Below are 17376 nucleotides of genomic sequence, written 5' to 3' on the forward strand. Positions count from 1 at the left end.
TGTGTGTTCAAAATTAAAACCTACAATTGAACAGGTTCCTTCCCCAGTTCCGTGCTTGCTGTCCCTGCTGGCATGAGTTCCACCATGATCTATTCCTTTCTCCTCCTCAAAACACTGGCAGCACATCACAGAGTGCGAGCAAAGGCAGGGGAAGAGGGAAGAGCAAGGAAAAGGGAGATGGAGAGGGAAAAGGGCATCTGTCACAAGTCCAGGAGTGCAGGAATCCCTCACCAGGAATATAACAGGAATAACAAATGTCCTCCTCTCTTGTGCAAAGCTATTCAGTGCAGCAGCCTCTCCATTTGAGCACCCTCACGGGGCACAACTTAAACCACGAAGGTTCTGGAAAATGGCAACATTTGTGGAAGTAGGAAAAAAGGTGAAGAGGAAGCAGAGGGAGGAAGATCCCAGCTGGACATTGTGCCTGAGGCTGGGAATCCACAGTGCAGTTACAGAACTCTGTTAATGAGCTGTCAGCCTCAGGACAAGGCCTAATGGAACAAATGCAATGCCTGGAATCTGCTTAGGGACGTTCCCAAGCTCAGGACAATTTGGGAGAGGTGGGTTCAACTTCTTCCTTTGCCTCTGAGCTCTGCATCTCTTCCAAGGTCTCAGCAGCACCTCCATCCCAAGCCCAAATTCCTGATGAGCTCCTCTCTCAGCCAGGCACCAGAGGAAGCACCGAGTAAGAGTTTCAGAAGTGTTCCACATCCTCCTGCATTTCCTTTCCAAATTTGCAGCCCTCAATTGCTGCAGGAGGCACAGCTGGCTCAGCTCCGCCGGAAACACGGCCAGTCAATTTTGGGAACATCTTTGGGAACTCTCACACTTTACAAGTGCTGAGCCCAGGGAAATTTTGCCCCTGTGCATTTCTTGTTACATCACTGGTGCCTCTCCAGCACAGCTCCTCTTTGGCTGGGGTTATATTTGCGATGCCAAGGGCAAATCAAGACTCGGAGAGGCAAAAACTGCCCCATCCCTGGAATGTCCAAGGCCAGGCTGGGTCTTGGAGCAATGCAGGGCTGTGGAAGGTGTCCCTGCCCATGGCAGGGGGTGGCCCAGGGTGATCTGAAAGGTTCCTTCTACCCAAACCATTTTATGATTCGATGATTTCTAAAATGTGCCTTTTCAGGGTCCCTTCTGAGCTGTTCCTCCCAGGGGCAGAGCTCTGAGGTGCAGCACTGTCACCTTCCCCTGTCCTGACTCTCTCCATACAAACCCAGGGCTTGCCTTGGGTTGATTCACCCTCAGTTTAGAGCCCAACACAAATTTGGGTTCCAGAGTCACAGAGGGCTGGATGAAGAGAGGACAGAAGGAGCCACAGCAAAGAAGAAGCAGAAAATTCAGATAACAGTGCTTCTGTGTCCCAGAATGGTCACTGGAAAGAAACCCCGGGTGCTTTGGCCCTGCAGAGAGCACAGAGGGTTAATGAAATTCCTGCTCCCATTCTCCTCCCTCCTCTTTGCAATGTCCCACCTGTGGGATCACTCCCTTCCCATTCCCTCAAGCTGATGGATTCCCCAGTTCCTCCTCTGATGGACTCACACCTCAGCCATGGGGTCCTTGCTCAGCATTTCTGACAAACCCCTAAGGCTGATGACCAAAGGAAATGCAACCGCTGCTCTTAAAAGAGTTTTAAAAATGTAAAATTCAGGCAGTCCTTGAGTGATCTCTCCCATGAGGTCACAACACCCCCTGAGCTCAGGCTGAGCCCCCAGGGCACCCCTTTTAATGTGGAGTTGCAGAACATAAACCCTCTCTGGAGATGGAAACTATTCTGGTCTGTCCTCTTTGCTTCTTCCTCCAAGCAGCACCATGATGTTAAATAACTAAATAATACAAACAGCATGCCAACACTTCCCTCTAAGTTAGGCTCAGAAGGTCTGCAGCAGCCCACCAAGCCTGCATATGTTTAATTCCTTTTTCAATGTAACTCCTTCCTAATGGAAAGGGGGGAAGGAGCAGAATTCCAGCTGAAGGCAACTGTGTGTGTCTGATTTAAAACCTGTGAACACAAGTGACAACCAGCCCTGTTTTCACTCCCGTGTCCCTGTGTGTGAACAGGTGGCTGTTTATCCACAGGGCATGGCCAGACATGGAGAAGGAGAGGTGTAAAAAGCGACCTCACAGTGCTCAGTTCACACAAAAAAAGCTGTTCACCTGTCTGCCTGCTGTTTGTTTTGTCCCTGCCAGCCTGGGAAAGGGGACAGCAATGACCTTCCAGAAGATGCAAACACTTTCCTTCTCCCCACAACACCTTCCCCGCGAACCATTCCCAGATATTCTGTGAGTGTGATATGCATGAAATACAGAATACCATAGCTGGCTTCATGAAATCTCTTTTTACAGCTTCCAGGTCTCCAGCAAATGTACAAATAAATGGGAAAGTGAGAGGGAGGGAGATGCACAAAGCAAATCCCAGGCTGAGGGAGCAGCGCTCTGCTAACTGGATGGCCAGAGCCAAAATCAGGAGCATCCAGTTATTTTAGCAAGCCTTGCCAAGAGACTAAAGAGATGAGCACAGGCCAGGTGTCAGTGATTATAATCCCACTGCTGCCAAAGTCGCTCCCGTTTGCAGCCAGTGTGCCTTTGGCTCTCTCTCCCCAGCACAAGGAATAATTCCTGAAGCAGGGACTGGGAAATGCAGCCCCACAAAGCACAGCTGCACCTGCCCTGCTCCAGGGCAGCTCTCACCCGTGGGTCTCTGCTGAATGCTCAAAACCTCATGGAATTTTAAAAGAACACCGTCCCTGGAGCTGTTGTGGGGAAAAGAACCCGTGGAAATACCTGGGCACATTATTCTCAGGCCAGTTCTGCTATGGAAAAGCAGTGGTTTATGGATGAGATGAGCTGGAGGCTTCAACACCCAAAATGATTCCTGGGAAGGTGCCAGCTCTGCTCACCTGACCTCAAAAACCACCCCACCACCCACAGCAGGTCTGATTTGGCATCTCCTTCCTTTCCCAGTTCAGGTGGAACTGATCCATCGCCTTTTCCCAAAACCACGCCATTTGTGGACCCTCAGCTGCCCCCAGGCACGGGGCGGGGTGAACACCAGAGCAGACAATGCTTTGGAAAATCTTGCTAAAAGAAATAAAATCCATCAAGTGCTAGGCATCGAGTCCTGGAGCCTGCCTGCCCTCACACAGGTATCCAGGCACTCGTCTCCCGTCTGAGGGCTCCTTTTTTTGGGAGAAACCTCAGGCTGAGCACAGGGAATGAGCCAGGCAGCCCCGGTGGAGGATGGGCCTGAGCTGCATCACACCTGCACAAAACAGTAGTTTTCCACAAGTCCAGGTAAATTGGGAAATAAAGAGAGGTCCCATTTCCTATTTTTTTCACCAAACACAAACCCTTTCCACTGCTGAAGACTCTACAAGGGTTCTTTTTTTACCATTTTTTAAGTGCTGTACAGTGAATATCTCTCCTTTTACAAGTGGAACCTTGTAGCTATGGAGACGCAGAATGTCAAATCCAAGCTGAAGACAGAATTTCAGTGGGGGCTTTGGGTTGCTACATGTGCCTTCAATGATCTGCTTTCCATCTCCTGAAGTCTTTATTATTCTCTATTATTTATCAGTCTCTAACAGTGTGCAAAGAGGCACTGGATGTTCAGTAATGACACGAACACAGAGTGACCTGTCAGACACAGCTCTGGGGCATCCTGCACAGGCTGATTTACACCCAAGGGGACCACAAACCCCCCCTCAGTCCTGCAGAGTTGTCATCAGTTTAATTGAACCCAAATGAAACCGTTCTGGTGCTGCCACAGCACCTGGAACCCAGTGCTGTGTGTAACAACCACGGCCACCTGGGGGGATTACACTGCACTGCACCTCTTGGACCTTGTAATTACCTGCTGTAATCCAAATTATCCAAATTCCAGTCTCCCAAACATCATCCCTATCTTCTGTGATCCAAAATGCATTAGGGATGATGGTGTCATTACCTGGATGCTCAGTGGTGATGAGCACATTCATCTGTTTACCACCATGGAGTAAATTAAACAACGTTTTAGTCAAGCTAATGAAACCTCAGTGCCGTTAAACCTGAGTGTGAATGGGGCAGAGCCTTCTGGGCCAGATTAATGCTCTTTGTGACAGCCAGGGGAAATTCAAAAGAACTTGAACATCACTCATTTTGCACTTGTGCTGGTACCACTGAACAAAACAAACTGCACACCTTCATTCTGTGTTTTCCTGGAGCCGTGACAGGGACATGGCAGGAGGTTTTCTGTTCTGAACACAGCACTGCTCCAGAGAAAGCAACCCCAAACCACTGCATCCTTCTTCCTTCCCCTTAACTCCCCAGTCCAAAACCATCTGGGGATTTCAGGTGCCAAGTATGAAAGCTCTCGAAGGTGCCCCATTGTCAGAGAGTGAAAACATTGGCTTTGGAACAATCCAGATCCCAGAAATGCAGATCCCACTCTGCTCATCTTCACCACACTTCCCACAGCACCTGGGTGCCAAAGCCAGGGCTCAGAATTCCCAAAGCCAACCCCACCCTGCACAAAGGGGTGGGAATAAACTCCAACAGGCACAGGAAACACTCTCAGGCAGAATATCCACAACCAGGGAAGCAAAGCCCACCTGGTGTGCATCACAAGCAGGATTAAGTGACCAGGACTGCAGTAGAATTGTGCAAATCCTCCTTTGCCAGCTCTAAACAAGCAGCAGCATTCCAAGCAAACCCGTCCCCTGCATCCACAGCAGTGGAGTCATGGGCAGGAGAGCAACAAAACTATTTGGAATTTCCTCACAAAGCTGGACAGCAGAAGCGGAGTGCTGAGAGCTTTTCCTGACTGTGTTTCCCATGTTGCTGGGCCAAATCCTCAAATCCTGACACGGCCTGAAGATTGTGGAAATCAACTCCAACAGGGCTGTCTAAGCCTCCACTGATCACTGAAATGAAATTAAACCCTCCAAGAATCCCCTTTTCCCAACCCAGATATTTGCAAATGTGCTGTTTGACAAAGGCTCGAGTCCAGAGGAGCCTCTGTGCTCCTGCTGCTCCAGGAAAACCACTCCAGGATCCTGCTGCAGTCCTGTTGTCCCCTGGTTTGCTCCTGAACCAGATCAAAAATGCAGGAAATCTTTGGCATTATCATTAAATGGGCTATAAACCCCTCAAGATTTGATGTGGAGTCTGGAGAAAAGAGGTTTCCATATTTAGTTTTAAACCAGAAAAGGCTCTTAAGCTCCTCTGTATCTACCAGTCCATTAAAAATAGGATTCTCCTGTAGCCACAGCTCATCAAATGGGTGCAAGCAGGAGGAGAACAACACTCCAGATGCCTTTATCACAGTTGTTGACTCCAACTTAATCGCTTTTTTAATAAGTCTTAATTATTCAAAATAATCACCATCCCTTCCCTGCCTGTTGTCATTTAATGTGAGACAACCTTCTACAGAGCAAAGCCCAAAGAAGGAAAAAAAAAAAAAAAAGAACAAAATCTCCATAATCTTTCTAATATTTAGAGATACCTCAAGAGCTTCGAACATTTACCTCTCCTTCCCAGCAGCTGAAATGGTTTTAGGAGGATCATGGTTCATACCTCGCATTCCCTGGAGCCAGAGATGGTGTAGGTGCAGGGCCCAGATCCATTAACGGATACATCCATGGTCTCAGAGTTTGTTGGCTTGTAGTCCACGTAATATTCCTGCAAAGGGGAGTTCATTTGCCTCTCCGACTCCCGGGCCTTTTTCCTGCGCCTCTTCATGAGCGTGTGCTGCTGGAGCTGCTTCATGCTGGCGGGATAACGCTTCCAGGACACGTAGATGACCAGCAGGATCATGGCCACGGAGAGGAAGAGGGCCACGCTCCCCGCGATGATCTTGTGGAAGGACACGTGCTCGTATTCCGGCTCCACCGCGGGCGTCGGGATGTCTGCGGAAGGGCTTGGCATTGCAGATGTCGGCTGGTGGCTTTCCAGTTTGGAAACGGTGGGTTTGGGGATGAACACGGGTCTCTGGGGGGTTTTGGGAGCCTGGTAGGACCTTTCAGTAGCCACCACCTGGATTTCGGCACAGATGTTATAGGTTTCCACAGCGTCGCTCACCTTCTCGCCCTGGATGTGTTTGGGGCCTGCACAGATCATGGTGCTCTCCTTATTTCCCTTGAAATTCTTAAGCCAATTAAACAGGGGGCAAATGCTTCGAGTACATTCCCACATATTCCCGGACAGAGTGATGGAGATGAGCGAGATCCACGTGTTGATGGTCTCCTGGGAGATGTTGGTGAGTTTGTTGGAATCCAGGTTCAGCTTTTGCAGGTTGGGCAGGCACTGGAAGGTGCCGGGCTCTACCCCTGCGATGTCATTGCCCGATAAATCCAAGTTGTGCAAGGAACTCCAGGTCCACGTCAACCCCTGGCTGATGGAGCGGATCCTATTCCACTGCAAGTAAATGGAGCGGAGGTTGAAGAGCCGCGGGAAGTGGGCAAAATTGATCTTAGAAAACTGGTTGTGCTCCAAGTGGAGCTCTGTCAACTTCAAAAGACCGGCAAAGGCGTTGCGGGACAAGCTCCGCAGGCGGTTGTAGCCCAGATCCAGGAAGTCAAGGTTGCGGCAGTCCTGGAACACGCGGATGGGGACGGTTTTCAGCGAGTTGGACCTCAGGTGCAGGATCAGGAGCTTGCGGAGGCCCTTGAACTGCTCCGCCTGCAGCACCTGCAGCTTGTTGTAGGACAGGTCCAGGTTGCGGAGGTTGGGCACAGGGTGGAAGGTCTTGTTGTGCAGGTGGGTGATTTTGTTGGAGCTCAGGATCAACTCCTTCAGCCGGCGGATCCCCTGGAAGGCGTCCTCATCCACGGAGCTGATGTAGTTGTGGTCCAGGTACAGCCATATGAGCTGATTGAGGCCGGCGAACTGGTGGGATTTGAGCTTCTGGATGCTGTTGTAGCGCAGGGACAAGCCCTGGGAGCCGCCGGAGATGTTGTGGGGGATGTCTCGGAAGGCGTGCGACTCGCAGTACACGATCTTGCCATCGCAGCGGCAGTTCTTGGGGCAGGCACGCTGGGCACCCGCCAGCCCCAACAGCAGCGCCAGGGGAAGCAGCCCCAGCAGCACCCTGGAGCCTCCCCGCTGCTTGATTACATGGAAACCTGCAACATCCGAAAGGAAAAAGGGCCGTTGGAAAACCTTGCAGATCAATGAGCAGATCACGCGTCACTGGGGGCTCGGGGGCAGCCTGAGCCGAGCAGGGGGGATTTGGGAGACAACCCATTCTCCTCCTGCCTCGAGCCTTTGTGGTGCAAATCGCCGTCCTTGGAGAGCCTGCCTGGCCGTCTTTGCTGCCCCCATCGCCACCAGACTCCCTCGGTGGGGATCACGGTCCCCCAGGAGCGCCGGGAGCCTGCTCCCTCCTGGCCGTGCCCCTGTCCCCCGGCTCTGCGAGGAGCTGGGGTGTCCTCAGCGCTCCGTGCCGAGGTTTGAACAATAATCGTATTTGTCAAGTCACTGTGCTGGATGCTCCATAGTGCTGGAGAGGAAATGAGCCAGAGCTTCTGCTCGTACGTGCTGCTCAATGTGTTCCTCAAGGAGAGCAACTGCAAGCGCAATCCCCCCCAGACTACCCCAGGAAGAGGGAGATCTACTTCTCCTGAAGTTTGGTCCATCTTTATAACGTGTATTTATTGTAAAATGAGGCACTAAGCAAAGGTTTTACTTTTTGCACTTAGTGTTTTAAAGTTTAAGGTTAAGGTTACTCTTAACTCAGGTTTAAGAGTAGGTTTAAGTAAAACTCATGGGTTTTATGTACCTAAAATACAGAAATAGATGCAGAGAAACAAAATTTATCCTTAGAGGGAAGTGTACCAGGAATGCTGGAGTGGACCCCAATGCCAGGTAAAAATAGGAGATGTATTCCCTTCGAATGAACCACTGCCCTAACCCATTTAAACTTATCCACATCTGGCTGTGAATACCTAAACCATTATTAATTTGAATTAATCCAGTAGATAATGAAAATACCCACCCCACCACTTCCAGGGAACAGCAAGCCCAGAAAGTTTAAAGGGGGATAGTTCTCTTTCAATTCCTCTCTCCTGATTGATTTTAAGGGTTTGCCTTTAAGATGTCATGTTTGTCATGCAGCAGCAGCGCTGGATGTGAGGACATATGTAATAATTGAATATATGGAATCCTGAATAATTATGAGAGGGTGTGGAGGGGGTGTCAGAACCCCCAACACCCATCTGCATGCCTGGAATAATTTTAGGGCTGCTGCCTCTGTCCAGAGTTGCAGCCTTGATGAGAATGAAAATGCATTCTTCCAACAGGAAATATTTCAAGGGCTCGTATCTCCTTGATAAATAATCACCTTATTATTTGCCACGCACACACTAAACCAACCCACTGCTGCAGGTCTTTAATCCAATTTTAAACCAAGGGGCAATCTGCAAAAATAATTCCTGATCTAGAATGCCCCTGCCTTCCACTTTCATGGGTAGATTTTGTAATTTAAATCCTCATTTTTTGCTCCCTTCTCTTTGCCAGCAGCAGCCAGCTAGATATATGTTCTGGCTGTTACAGACTCGGGGGCTGGGGAGGGGGGAAGGAAGGAAAGGAATAAACCTGTCACACTCGGAAAAAAAAAAAACAACCGACTGGCAAATGACTGCTGGAAATGTAGCAGAGGTACCAGGGGCATCTTTTCAGCCTCTTCAAAAACCACCTATGCAAGAAACAACTCCCCCCTCTCTCCCCTTTGCTTCCCATCCTGCAAAGTGTTAACGCCAGCCCGAATGGTGCCGGGGGATCGGGAGGTGAAGCGGGCAGGGATTTGGGGAGCCGGGCACCGCCGCAGCTCCCGGTGCTCGTGCAGGTGCGGGCAGCACAGCGGCTTCTCTTTTCTCCGGGGGCAGGAATCACTTTGCCTCACTCGGGGCAGGAATTCACCCGTGGGTTCCGCTGCGGGAAGAAAGGTGTGCGTGTGTGTGTGTGTGTGTGTGTGTGTGTGTGTGCGTGTGCCTGGAGCGGGGGACAAGGGCTAAAAATACAAAGGCAAGTGCAGTGAGTCTGAGTCACCTGGCAGCGGAACGCGCTGCTGCTGCTGCCTCCCGCTGCCCCCCCGCCACCGCCGAATAATCCAGCTGCAAAATCCACCCCACAGCTGCAGCTGTGCCAGCAAACAAACCACAAAAGTTCACTCACCCATCCTTTTGTCATCAATAACGTCCTCCTTCGCCTTCCTCCAGCTGTTTTCTCCTCTCTCTTCCTTTTTTTTTTTCTTTCTTTCTTTTTTTTTTTTTTTTTCCTTTCCCTTCTCCTCTCTGTCTCTTTTTCCAAACCGGTTCCTTTGCTTTAAACCAGCAGCATCTTCGTGTCACAGCCCGGCTGGCACACTCGCCCCGCCGCCATCCAGCGTGCCGGCCAGGAACCCCACGAAGTTCCCCGGAGAGGACCAGCGAGAATTTTGGGGATGAGGAAGGGAAAGGATAGGGAAGGGGTTGGGGGTGGGGAAGGCAGGACGAAGGATGGGGGGAGTGTGGGGGGGTAGGGAGGGACTCTAAGCTCTGAGAGCCATTGTGGAAGTCATCAGAGAGCCGGCGGCGTTAAGTGGCAATCGGCGAGAAAAGCCGGAGCAGGCGATGGAGGCGAAGCAACTTCTCTGGGAGGAAGCACCAAACCTCTGCCGGCGCCTGGCATCCCTCATGCTGCTGCCTTTTGCCATTGCCGGGCACAGCGATCCATCCTCCTCCGGCTCCCGGAGCTCACTGGGCCTCCCCTGCTATGCCAGAGCCCGGTTTAGCAGCCCCGCAGGCTCGGGTTATCCATTTAGCTGGTCGGGTTTAAAGTGTTTTGTAGCTGTGCTGAGAGGCAGCTCTCGTCTAATTCCGAGGCTTTCCAGAGAGCGATGATGCTCCGGAGCTGGTGGGTGCCGAGGCTGGAGTTTGTGCAACACCGAGTGCCCTCCACTGGAGAAAACCCAACGCGCATTAAGGGCTGAACAAGTGAGGCTGTCATGGCTCTGCAGACTTTGCTTCCCTCGCAAAAGAAAATTAAAGACACAGCATTGCCTTGCCCACCGTCCTCCCCTGCCGGACCCCTGCGGCTGCCCTGGATTATGGAATGTTTATGGTGTGGGATTTTCGGGCAGAGACGCCGAACAAAACACCTGCTCCCCTTGGGATCTGCCAGCCTGAGCTCGCTCTAATCCACCTGACCTGTGTATTTGGCTTGGGCAAATTCTAAACTCTTCTTCCTTTTTCTCCTCCTGTGTTCCCGGGGGAAGGAAATACATGGAAAAGGAATGTTTGCAGGTTAAAAGTGGGAGTCTCGGTACAGGGTCGAGGGGCAGGGGCTGTGATCACACTGATCATCCCCACAAAAGGCATTTGTTTTGACTGCAGGCAGCAACTCCAAATGTAAACACTTCGTGTCCTGCCGTGGCTGGGACAGGGTTAATTCCCTGCCTCGTAGCCTGTAATATTTTTTTTTTCTTTTTAAATCTAAGTGCCTTTTAGTCAGAAAAACACCGACTTTGATAAACAAGGCAGAACTGAAGCTGCAGAATCAGTGACACCTTTTTTTTTTTTTTTTTTTTTTTCCTCCGGAGCTCCTCTCCCGTGGCTCTCCAGTGCCGGATCCTGCAGGGTCCCAGCCCCGGAGCCAGGCTGGGACCCAGGCTGGGACACCTCCGCAGGGTCCCAGCCCCGGCTGTGTCTGGGTTAATTCCAGCTCGCCAGGAAGGTGGATGTGGAACAGGGGCAGGGGCAGCAGGAGCTCCCTGAGCTGGTTCTGGGAGCCTCTTTTCCCAGGAGCTGCAAGGAATTGAATGCTCAGGGCAGGTCCAGGATCCCACAGGGGACATTTCTGGCTCAGGCACACTCGGGTTGCTCAGAGGGCAGCACTGAACTGTTCTGAACAGCGTTAACAGCTCCTAAAACTTGGATATTTGTGCCATTTCCATCCCTCCCTGTGCTAAACACCCCCAGCAGTTATTTGGGGAACAGCTCTCTGCCCAAATCCCACTTCAGTTGCCAGAATGGTGGCAGTGCTTTATAAAGTCAGTCATGAGCCAACCATCGTGTGTTATTTAATTTTTAAATATTTAAAATTTTTCCCACTGTGGCCCAGGAATTTCCTGCTCAGCATTCCACAGCCTGGATCTCTGGGGGTGTCTGTGTGACACTGATGACCCCGCTCTGCACCAAAAATGAAAGCTGCACAAATCTCAGGGTCAGATTCCAGCCCTTCCATCCTAATTCCTCGTTCCTGGCTCACTGCTTGCCCCTGCAGTCCATCTCAGATGGAGTTACCCCTGGCCAGCCCCAGGATCCAGGCCTCTGAAGGAGCAGGAAAAGGACTGGGACACAGGATGGGTCAAGAGTTCAACTCCATTCCTAAAAATAAATAATAATCCACAAAACAATCCATAGAAACCAACCTGTCCTCCCCTATATCTGCATCCAGACTGCGTCTGCACCCACACTGCATAAATATTCACTTCTGAATAAAAACCCTTGCTTGGTTTGTTCTGTTATGACAATTTGTCGCTACCTATAGATCAGATATTCATTTGCATATGAAAAATATCATCATTAATCACTATTTTTATTCTGGATTGGACAGCAGCACACACAACTCCCTCAAACAAGATTCAGAACTTAATTATCATAAGTGATGTTGAAAATACCTTTCCCATATCTCAGTTAACCCCATCTGCATCACAGCCAGGAGCTCTGGAGCAGGAATTCATATTTATTATTCCCAATAAATGTAAAAGCTGAAGTGTGCAGTTACTTATTCCATCTTGGACTGATAAATCTCCATGATGGGTCCATTTGAAACTCTGCAAGCTCTGGGAGAGAGCAGAGTAATGTCCACAGGAACCGCACTCATTTCCAGGGATGTCTTTTCCCAGATCCTTGGATCCTACAAGAGCTGAAGCAGCCCAGCCAGAAGCTCTCCTTCTGCCACAGACTGAGCCTCAAAATCCCCACACTCCTACCTAAAGGTGGACATGGTTTTGCTGCATTAAAAACCCTGTGATGATCTAATGGAAAATTTCATAAATTCCAAGGCAGAAAACTTGAGGAGCTGAGAAGAACCAAGGGAGTTTTCACTCTGCAGAACAAATGCCACCCCCTCCTTTTTTTATTTTTTTTTTTAATTTTACATTTTCTGACTAAATAGAAAACAAACCCACTTGAACATTTGCCAAAGGAGAAGGAACAGGGAAGTTTCAATCAGCCTCAATAAGGGACTCTGAGCTAAAAAAGGAGGAGGTTGCAAAGGCTTTTTGTGGTTCGGTTCCATTTCCTTGGAGCAGGGAGAGAGGTGAAGATCCCTGCCCAGACAGACCGGGAACGTTCTGAGTGCTCAGCTGATCCTGGTCCAGCTGGCAGAGCTCCCTCCCACCTGAGCAGGAGCTACCTCCAGGAATTATCCATCCTTGGGAGGGTGTGGGCCGTGGGTCTGGGGGTTCTCTTCCAGGAAAATGGGTCTGGAGATGGCTAAGTTTGATTCTGAGCTGTGATTATTTTATATTTGAATGTGTGTGTAAATTCATTTATTTATTTATTTATTTAGGGACATTATTTATATATATATTTCCACAAATATTCTATGTATTTTTATGTATTTGTATTTTATATATTATGTTCTATATGTTATATTATATGTTTATCTGTCCTATAGTTATAAATTCATCTAGTTACATATTTATTAGATCTAGTTATATATTTCTTAGAGCTAGACTTGTATATTTATTTATACATTATAAATATATATATATTATATTTATAATATTTTACATATGCATGGATATGTATAGTTTTATACACACAAAGTATAATATATGCTTGGAATTTCCATCCTGCCCACTTTTTTTTTCCATGCAAAAATACTTTAAAATTAGAATTACTGATATTTCCATGCTCCACCAGCTTTGCCACAGCACCAGCAGCCCCCCCAGGCAAGGGAGAGAAGAACATGTTTGTGTTTCCTGTGTGGGGAAAGAGGATTCGCTGGGGATTTACAACCCTGAGTAACTTCTCCTCGCAGGGTCAGTGGTGGAGCAGCTGCTGGAAGCTCCTGAGCTGCTGTTCTTTGGCCAAACTCCTCTTCCTGCCTCCTCTCAAGTCATCCAGCTCTTTTCTGTCCCTAAATAAGAATATTTTTCAATGATGCAGAAAAACCTGCCTTGAAACTCAGTTTTTGATTCTGCCTGCCAGGGACAAAAAGCAGGAGGGTTTGGGAAGGGCTGATTTGGGGAGGAAATGATCTGAGAAGAAATGTTTTGGGATCCTCTCGGGTCACTCCTGTCCTGCCCAGCCTGCTCCAAACACTCCTTGGGGAGAAGGACAACAGTGGACGGGGCTCGGAGCAGCCTGGGACAGTGGGAGGTGTCCCTGCCCACGGCAGGGGTGGCCCTGCATGGGACTCAAGGTCCTTCCAACCCAAACCACTCTGGAATTCCGTGGTGCCAGCCTGGGAGGTCAGTGCACATGTGTTGAATTTCTCCCAAGTGCTCAACTCTTCCATCCTCAAGTGACAGCAGAGACAAATCCATTTAGAATCGGACTGGACAGTTACTGACCCCCCAAACGCCCCCCATTTCTGGGGCTTTCTGCTCTGAAGGGTTGTCACAGACCTGCAGGGGGGACACTGGTGTCTCTGGTGACAGGATCACCCTGGTGAGAGCTGAACTGATGGAAACCATTGTGGTTTCACCCACGTTTCCTCACAAGTGGGACAGGAACGTGCCAAAAGTCCCCAGGAAATGTCCCTGTCCTGATTCCCAGCTCACAGAGGGTTTGGGAATATCTGTGCCTCATCAATGTTTTAAACTCCTCATGAACACGTTTATAGGTGTCAGGAAAACCCACAAACGCCAGAGGTTTATGTCCAAAAAAGGAGACAGCGGAGCCCTTCAGCTTTGTTGGAATAAAGGCAGAGAGTTCACCAGGACACAGTGAACCACACACCACACACCAGTTCACCTGGCAATTTTCTCTCTCAGGGTTTTGGAGGGCTCAGCCTCCTTTTTATCCTCAACTCCCAGCCGCAGGTTGCCCTCTTCCTTTCCCCAACGCTGAGGTACTGGGAAGGTACAGCCTTCCCCGACCTGCCACATATTCCACCCCCCCAAACCTGCCCTTGTACCCCAAAGTTCAGAAACTCGGGCTGGCGCAGCCCCTTGGCTCTTTCAGGAGCCAGAACCTGCTGCCCACAGTTAATAGAGACATTAAGACCCATGTCAAAGACATTAACACCCATCAAATTGTCTGTAAAGACACCAGACCACATCTTCCCTCTCACAGGGATCAAACTGCCTTTGGTATGAGACACGTGAACCAGGCACTGGTACCACCCCAAATCCCAGGATTAAACTCCACCAGCTTGGGGTGGGTTTTTAGGGCAGTGAGAATGTGTTTTCCCCATCCTCCCAAGCGCAGGAGTGCCTCACTCTGTTAGCATTCAGCTCCAGTGGATGATTTGGTGATAAGGCCTGCTTGGAGTCAATTTATCTGGGCTGCGTTCACTTGCTCCCTTCTAATTTGGCCTCATTTTCCAAGGATGAAACAGATCCAGAGCTCAGGAATCAGCTGCTCCCAGCACAGCCCCTGTGCAGCTCTGTTCCAAGGGCTGCAGAACTCACACCTTGGGTTTTCCTTTCCCCCTCTCCCCACCGCTGGTAAATGATGAATAAATTAGCAATTTGCATGTAATGGCTGGAGCAGCTTCATTAATACCCTGTCAGGACGGGCTTGGTACAACTTCTGACATTGAGGCTCTAATGTCCTGTGAATTATTGATGAAAACGCTCACATCCAAGTCCTTATCTCCAGCTCTTCATGTGCTAAGTGTTTAATTGTCAACAATTCATGACCACTGCCTTGGGCTGGTGCATTAAAACCTGAGTGCAGCAAAGCCCTCTGGATTCCTGGGTGTGTTTGTGCCCTGCCCGTGTATGCTGGAAAGCAAACTAGTGGGAGATCCCGAGTCAGAAATATAATTTAATGGGAAGATTAAAATAAATTAAATAATCGAGAAATACTGTCAGAGTCAGAATACAACCTGACAGCCTGTTGGTCAGGGTGTTGGAGCAGTCCAATCAAATGGTGGCTGCAGTCCTGCAGTGACAGAGGTGGTTCCATTGAAGCTGTGCTCCTGTAGAAGGGTTTGATCTTCCTCTGAAAGTCCAGTGGCGGTTATGGAGTTATTGTCCTCTGGGAATCCAGTGGATAAGGCTGCTTGTGGTGTTCCAAATCTCAGATTTGATCCGGGTAGGAAATGCTTGGCTCCTCCCCCTGGCTGGAGCATCTCCCACTGGGATGATGGAATTTTCTCAGCCGAGCAGTGGGACTCAGTGGCCCATTAACAGGAGATATCTCCTGGAGGGAGGATGGGTTGTGGAAAGGTGAAGAACACTGCCCCGGCTCATTTAACTGATGGTGATAGAATCCATATTTTTGGTTATATCTTACACAGTAACCTAAGACACGGAGTTTTGTTCTGGATGCAGGATGTGCTGTAGTTGTGCTCTGTCAGCATTTTGTTCTGGATGCAGGATGTTCCATGATTGTGTTCTATTGGTGTTTGGTTCTGGATGCAGGAGGTGCTGTGTTTGTTCTGGATGCAGGAGGTGCTGTGTTTTATCTCTGTCAGTGTTCTGGATGCAGGATGTGCTGTGTTTGTTCTGGATGCAGGATGTGCTGTGTTTTATCTCTGTCAGTGTTCTGGATGCAGGATGTGCTGTGTTTGTTCTGGATGCAGGATGTGCTGTGTTTTATCTCTGTCAGTGTTCTGGATGCAGGATGTGCTGTGTTTGTTCTGGATGCAGGAGGTGCTGTGTTTTATCTCTGTCAGTGTTCTGGATGCAGGATGTGCTGTGTTTGTTCTGGATGCAGGAGGTGCTGTGTTTTATCTCTGTCAGTGTTCTGGATGCAGGATGTGCTGTGTTTGTTCTGGATGCAGGAGGTGCTGTGTTTGTTCTGGATGCAGGAGGTGCTGTGTTTGTTCTGGATGCAGGAGGTGCTGTGTTGGTTCTGGATGCAGGATGTGCTGTGTTTTATCTCTGTCAGTGTTCTGGATGCAGGATGTGCTGTGTTTGTTCTCTGTCAGTGTTCGTTCTGGATGCAGGAGGTGCTGTGTTTGTTCTGGATGCAGGATGTGCTGTGTTTGTTCTGGATGCAGGAGGTGCTGTGTTTGTTCTGGATGCAGGATGTGCTGTGTTTTATCTCTGTCAGTGTTCTGGATGCAGGATGTGCTGTGTTTGTTCTGGATGCAGGAGGTGCTGTGTTTTATCTCTGTCAGTGTTCTGGATGCAGGATGTGCTGTGTTTGTTCTGGATGCAGGAGGTGCTGTGTTTGTTCTGGATGCAGGAGGTGCTGTGTTGGTTCTGGATGCAGGATGTGCTGTGTTTTATCTCTGTCAGTGTTCTGGATGCAGGATGTGCTGTGTTTGTTCTCTGTCAGTGTTCGTTCTGGATGCAGGAGGTGCTGTGTTTGTTCTGGATGCAGGATGTGCTGTGTTTGTTCTGGATGCAGGAGGTGCTGTGTTTGTTCTGGATGCAGGATGTGCTGTGTTTTATCTCTGTCAGTGTTCTGGATGCAGGAGGTGCTGTGTTTGTTCTGGATGCAGGATGTGCTGTGTTTGTTCTGGATGCAGGAGGTGCTGTGTTTGTTCTCTGTCAGTGTTTGTTCTGGATGCAGGAGGTGCTGTGTTTTATCTCTGTCAGTGTTCTGGATGCAGGATGTGCTGTGTTCTGGATGCAGGATGTGCTGTGTTTTTTCTCTGTCAGTGTTTGTTCTGGATGCAGGAGGTGCTGTGTTTGTTCTGGATGCAGGATGTGCTGTGTTTGTTCTCTGTCAGTGTTCTGGATGCAGGATGTGCTGTGTTTGTTCTGGATGCAGGATGTGCTGTGTTTTTTCTCTGTCAGTGTTCTGGATGCAGGAGGTGCTGTGTTTATTCTGGATGCAGGAGGTGCTGTGTTTGTTCTGGATGCAGGATGTGCTGTGTTTGTTCTGGATGCAGGATGTGCTGTGTTTGTTCTCTGTCAGTGTTTGTTCTGGATGCAGGAGGTGCTGTGTTTGTTCTGGATGCAGGAGGTGTTGTGTTTTTTCTCTGTCAGTGTTCTGGATGCAGGATGTGCTGTGTTCGTTCTGGATGCAGGATGTGCTGTTAGCAGGGCTGTTCCTCTGTCTGTCAGAGACACAGAATTTGGGAGCTAAAGGGATGCAGAGGTAACAGGAGTGTCCCATGTGACAGATGAGGAGCTGAAACCTCAAGGGATTGATGTGCCCAGAGTGTCACAACAAATCTGCTGAGCCTGTGCCTTTTCACATTCCACCCAGGGCTTACCTCTCTTGTAGCCCAGCTGCTGGAAATGAGACGACTTCTAAATTTTTTAAACAAATTTTATCAGGC

At 49.4% G+C, this 17376-nt stretch overlaps 1 protein-coding gene across 1 annotated transcript in view; it reads right to left on the minus strand.

The window, feature by feature from the left end:
* LRRTM4 (leucine rich repeat transmembrane neuronal 4) overlaps positions 1-7302 on the minus strand; it is a 190183-nt gene extending 182881 nt beyond the window's left edge. The window contains exons 1-2 of the mRNA XM_062510461.1: positions 7222-7302; positions 5557-7140 (exon numbers count right to left, since the gene is read on the minus strand). Coding sequence (XP_062366445.1) covers positions 5557-7140; positions 7222-7302 — 1665 coding nt within the window. The remainder of the gene's footprint in view (positions 1-5556; positions 7141-7221) is intronic.
* Between the last annotated feature and the right edge of the window lie 10074 nt (positions 7303-17376).

This window comes from Cinclus cinclus, chromosome 29 (assembly GCF_963662255.1).
Source record: "Cinclus cinclus chromosome 29, bCinCin1.1, whole genome shotgun sequence".
Taxonomy (NCBI): Eukaryota; Metazoa; Chordata; class Aves; order Passeriformes; family Cinclidae; genus Cinclus; species Cinclus cinclus.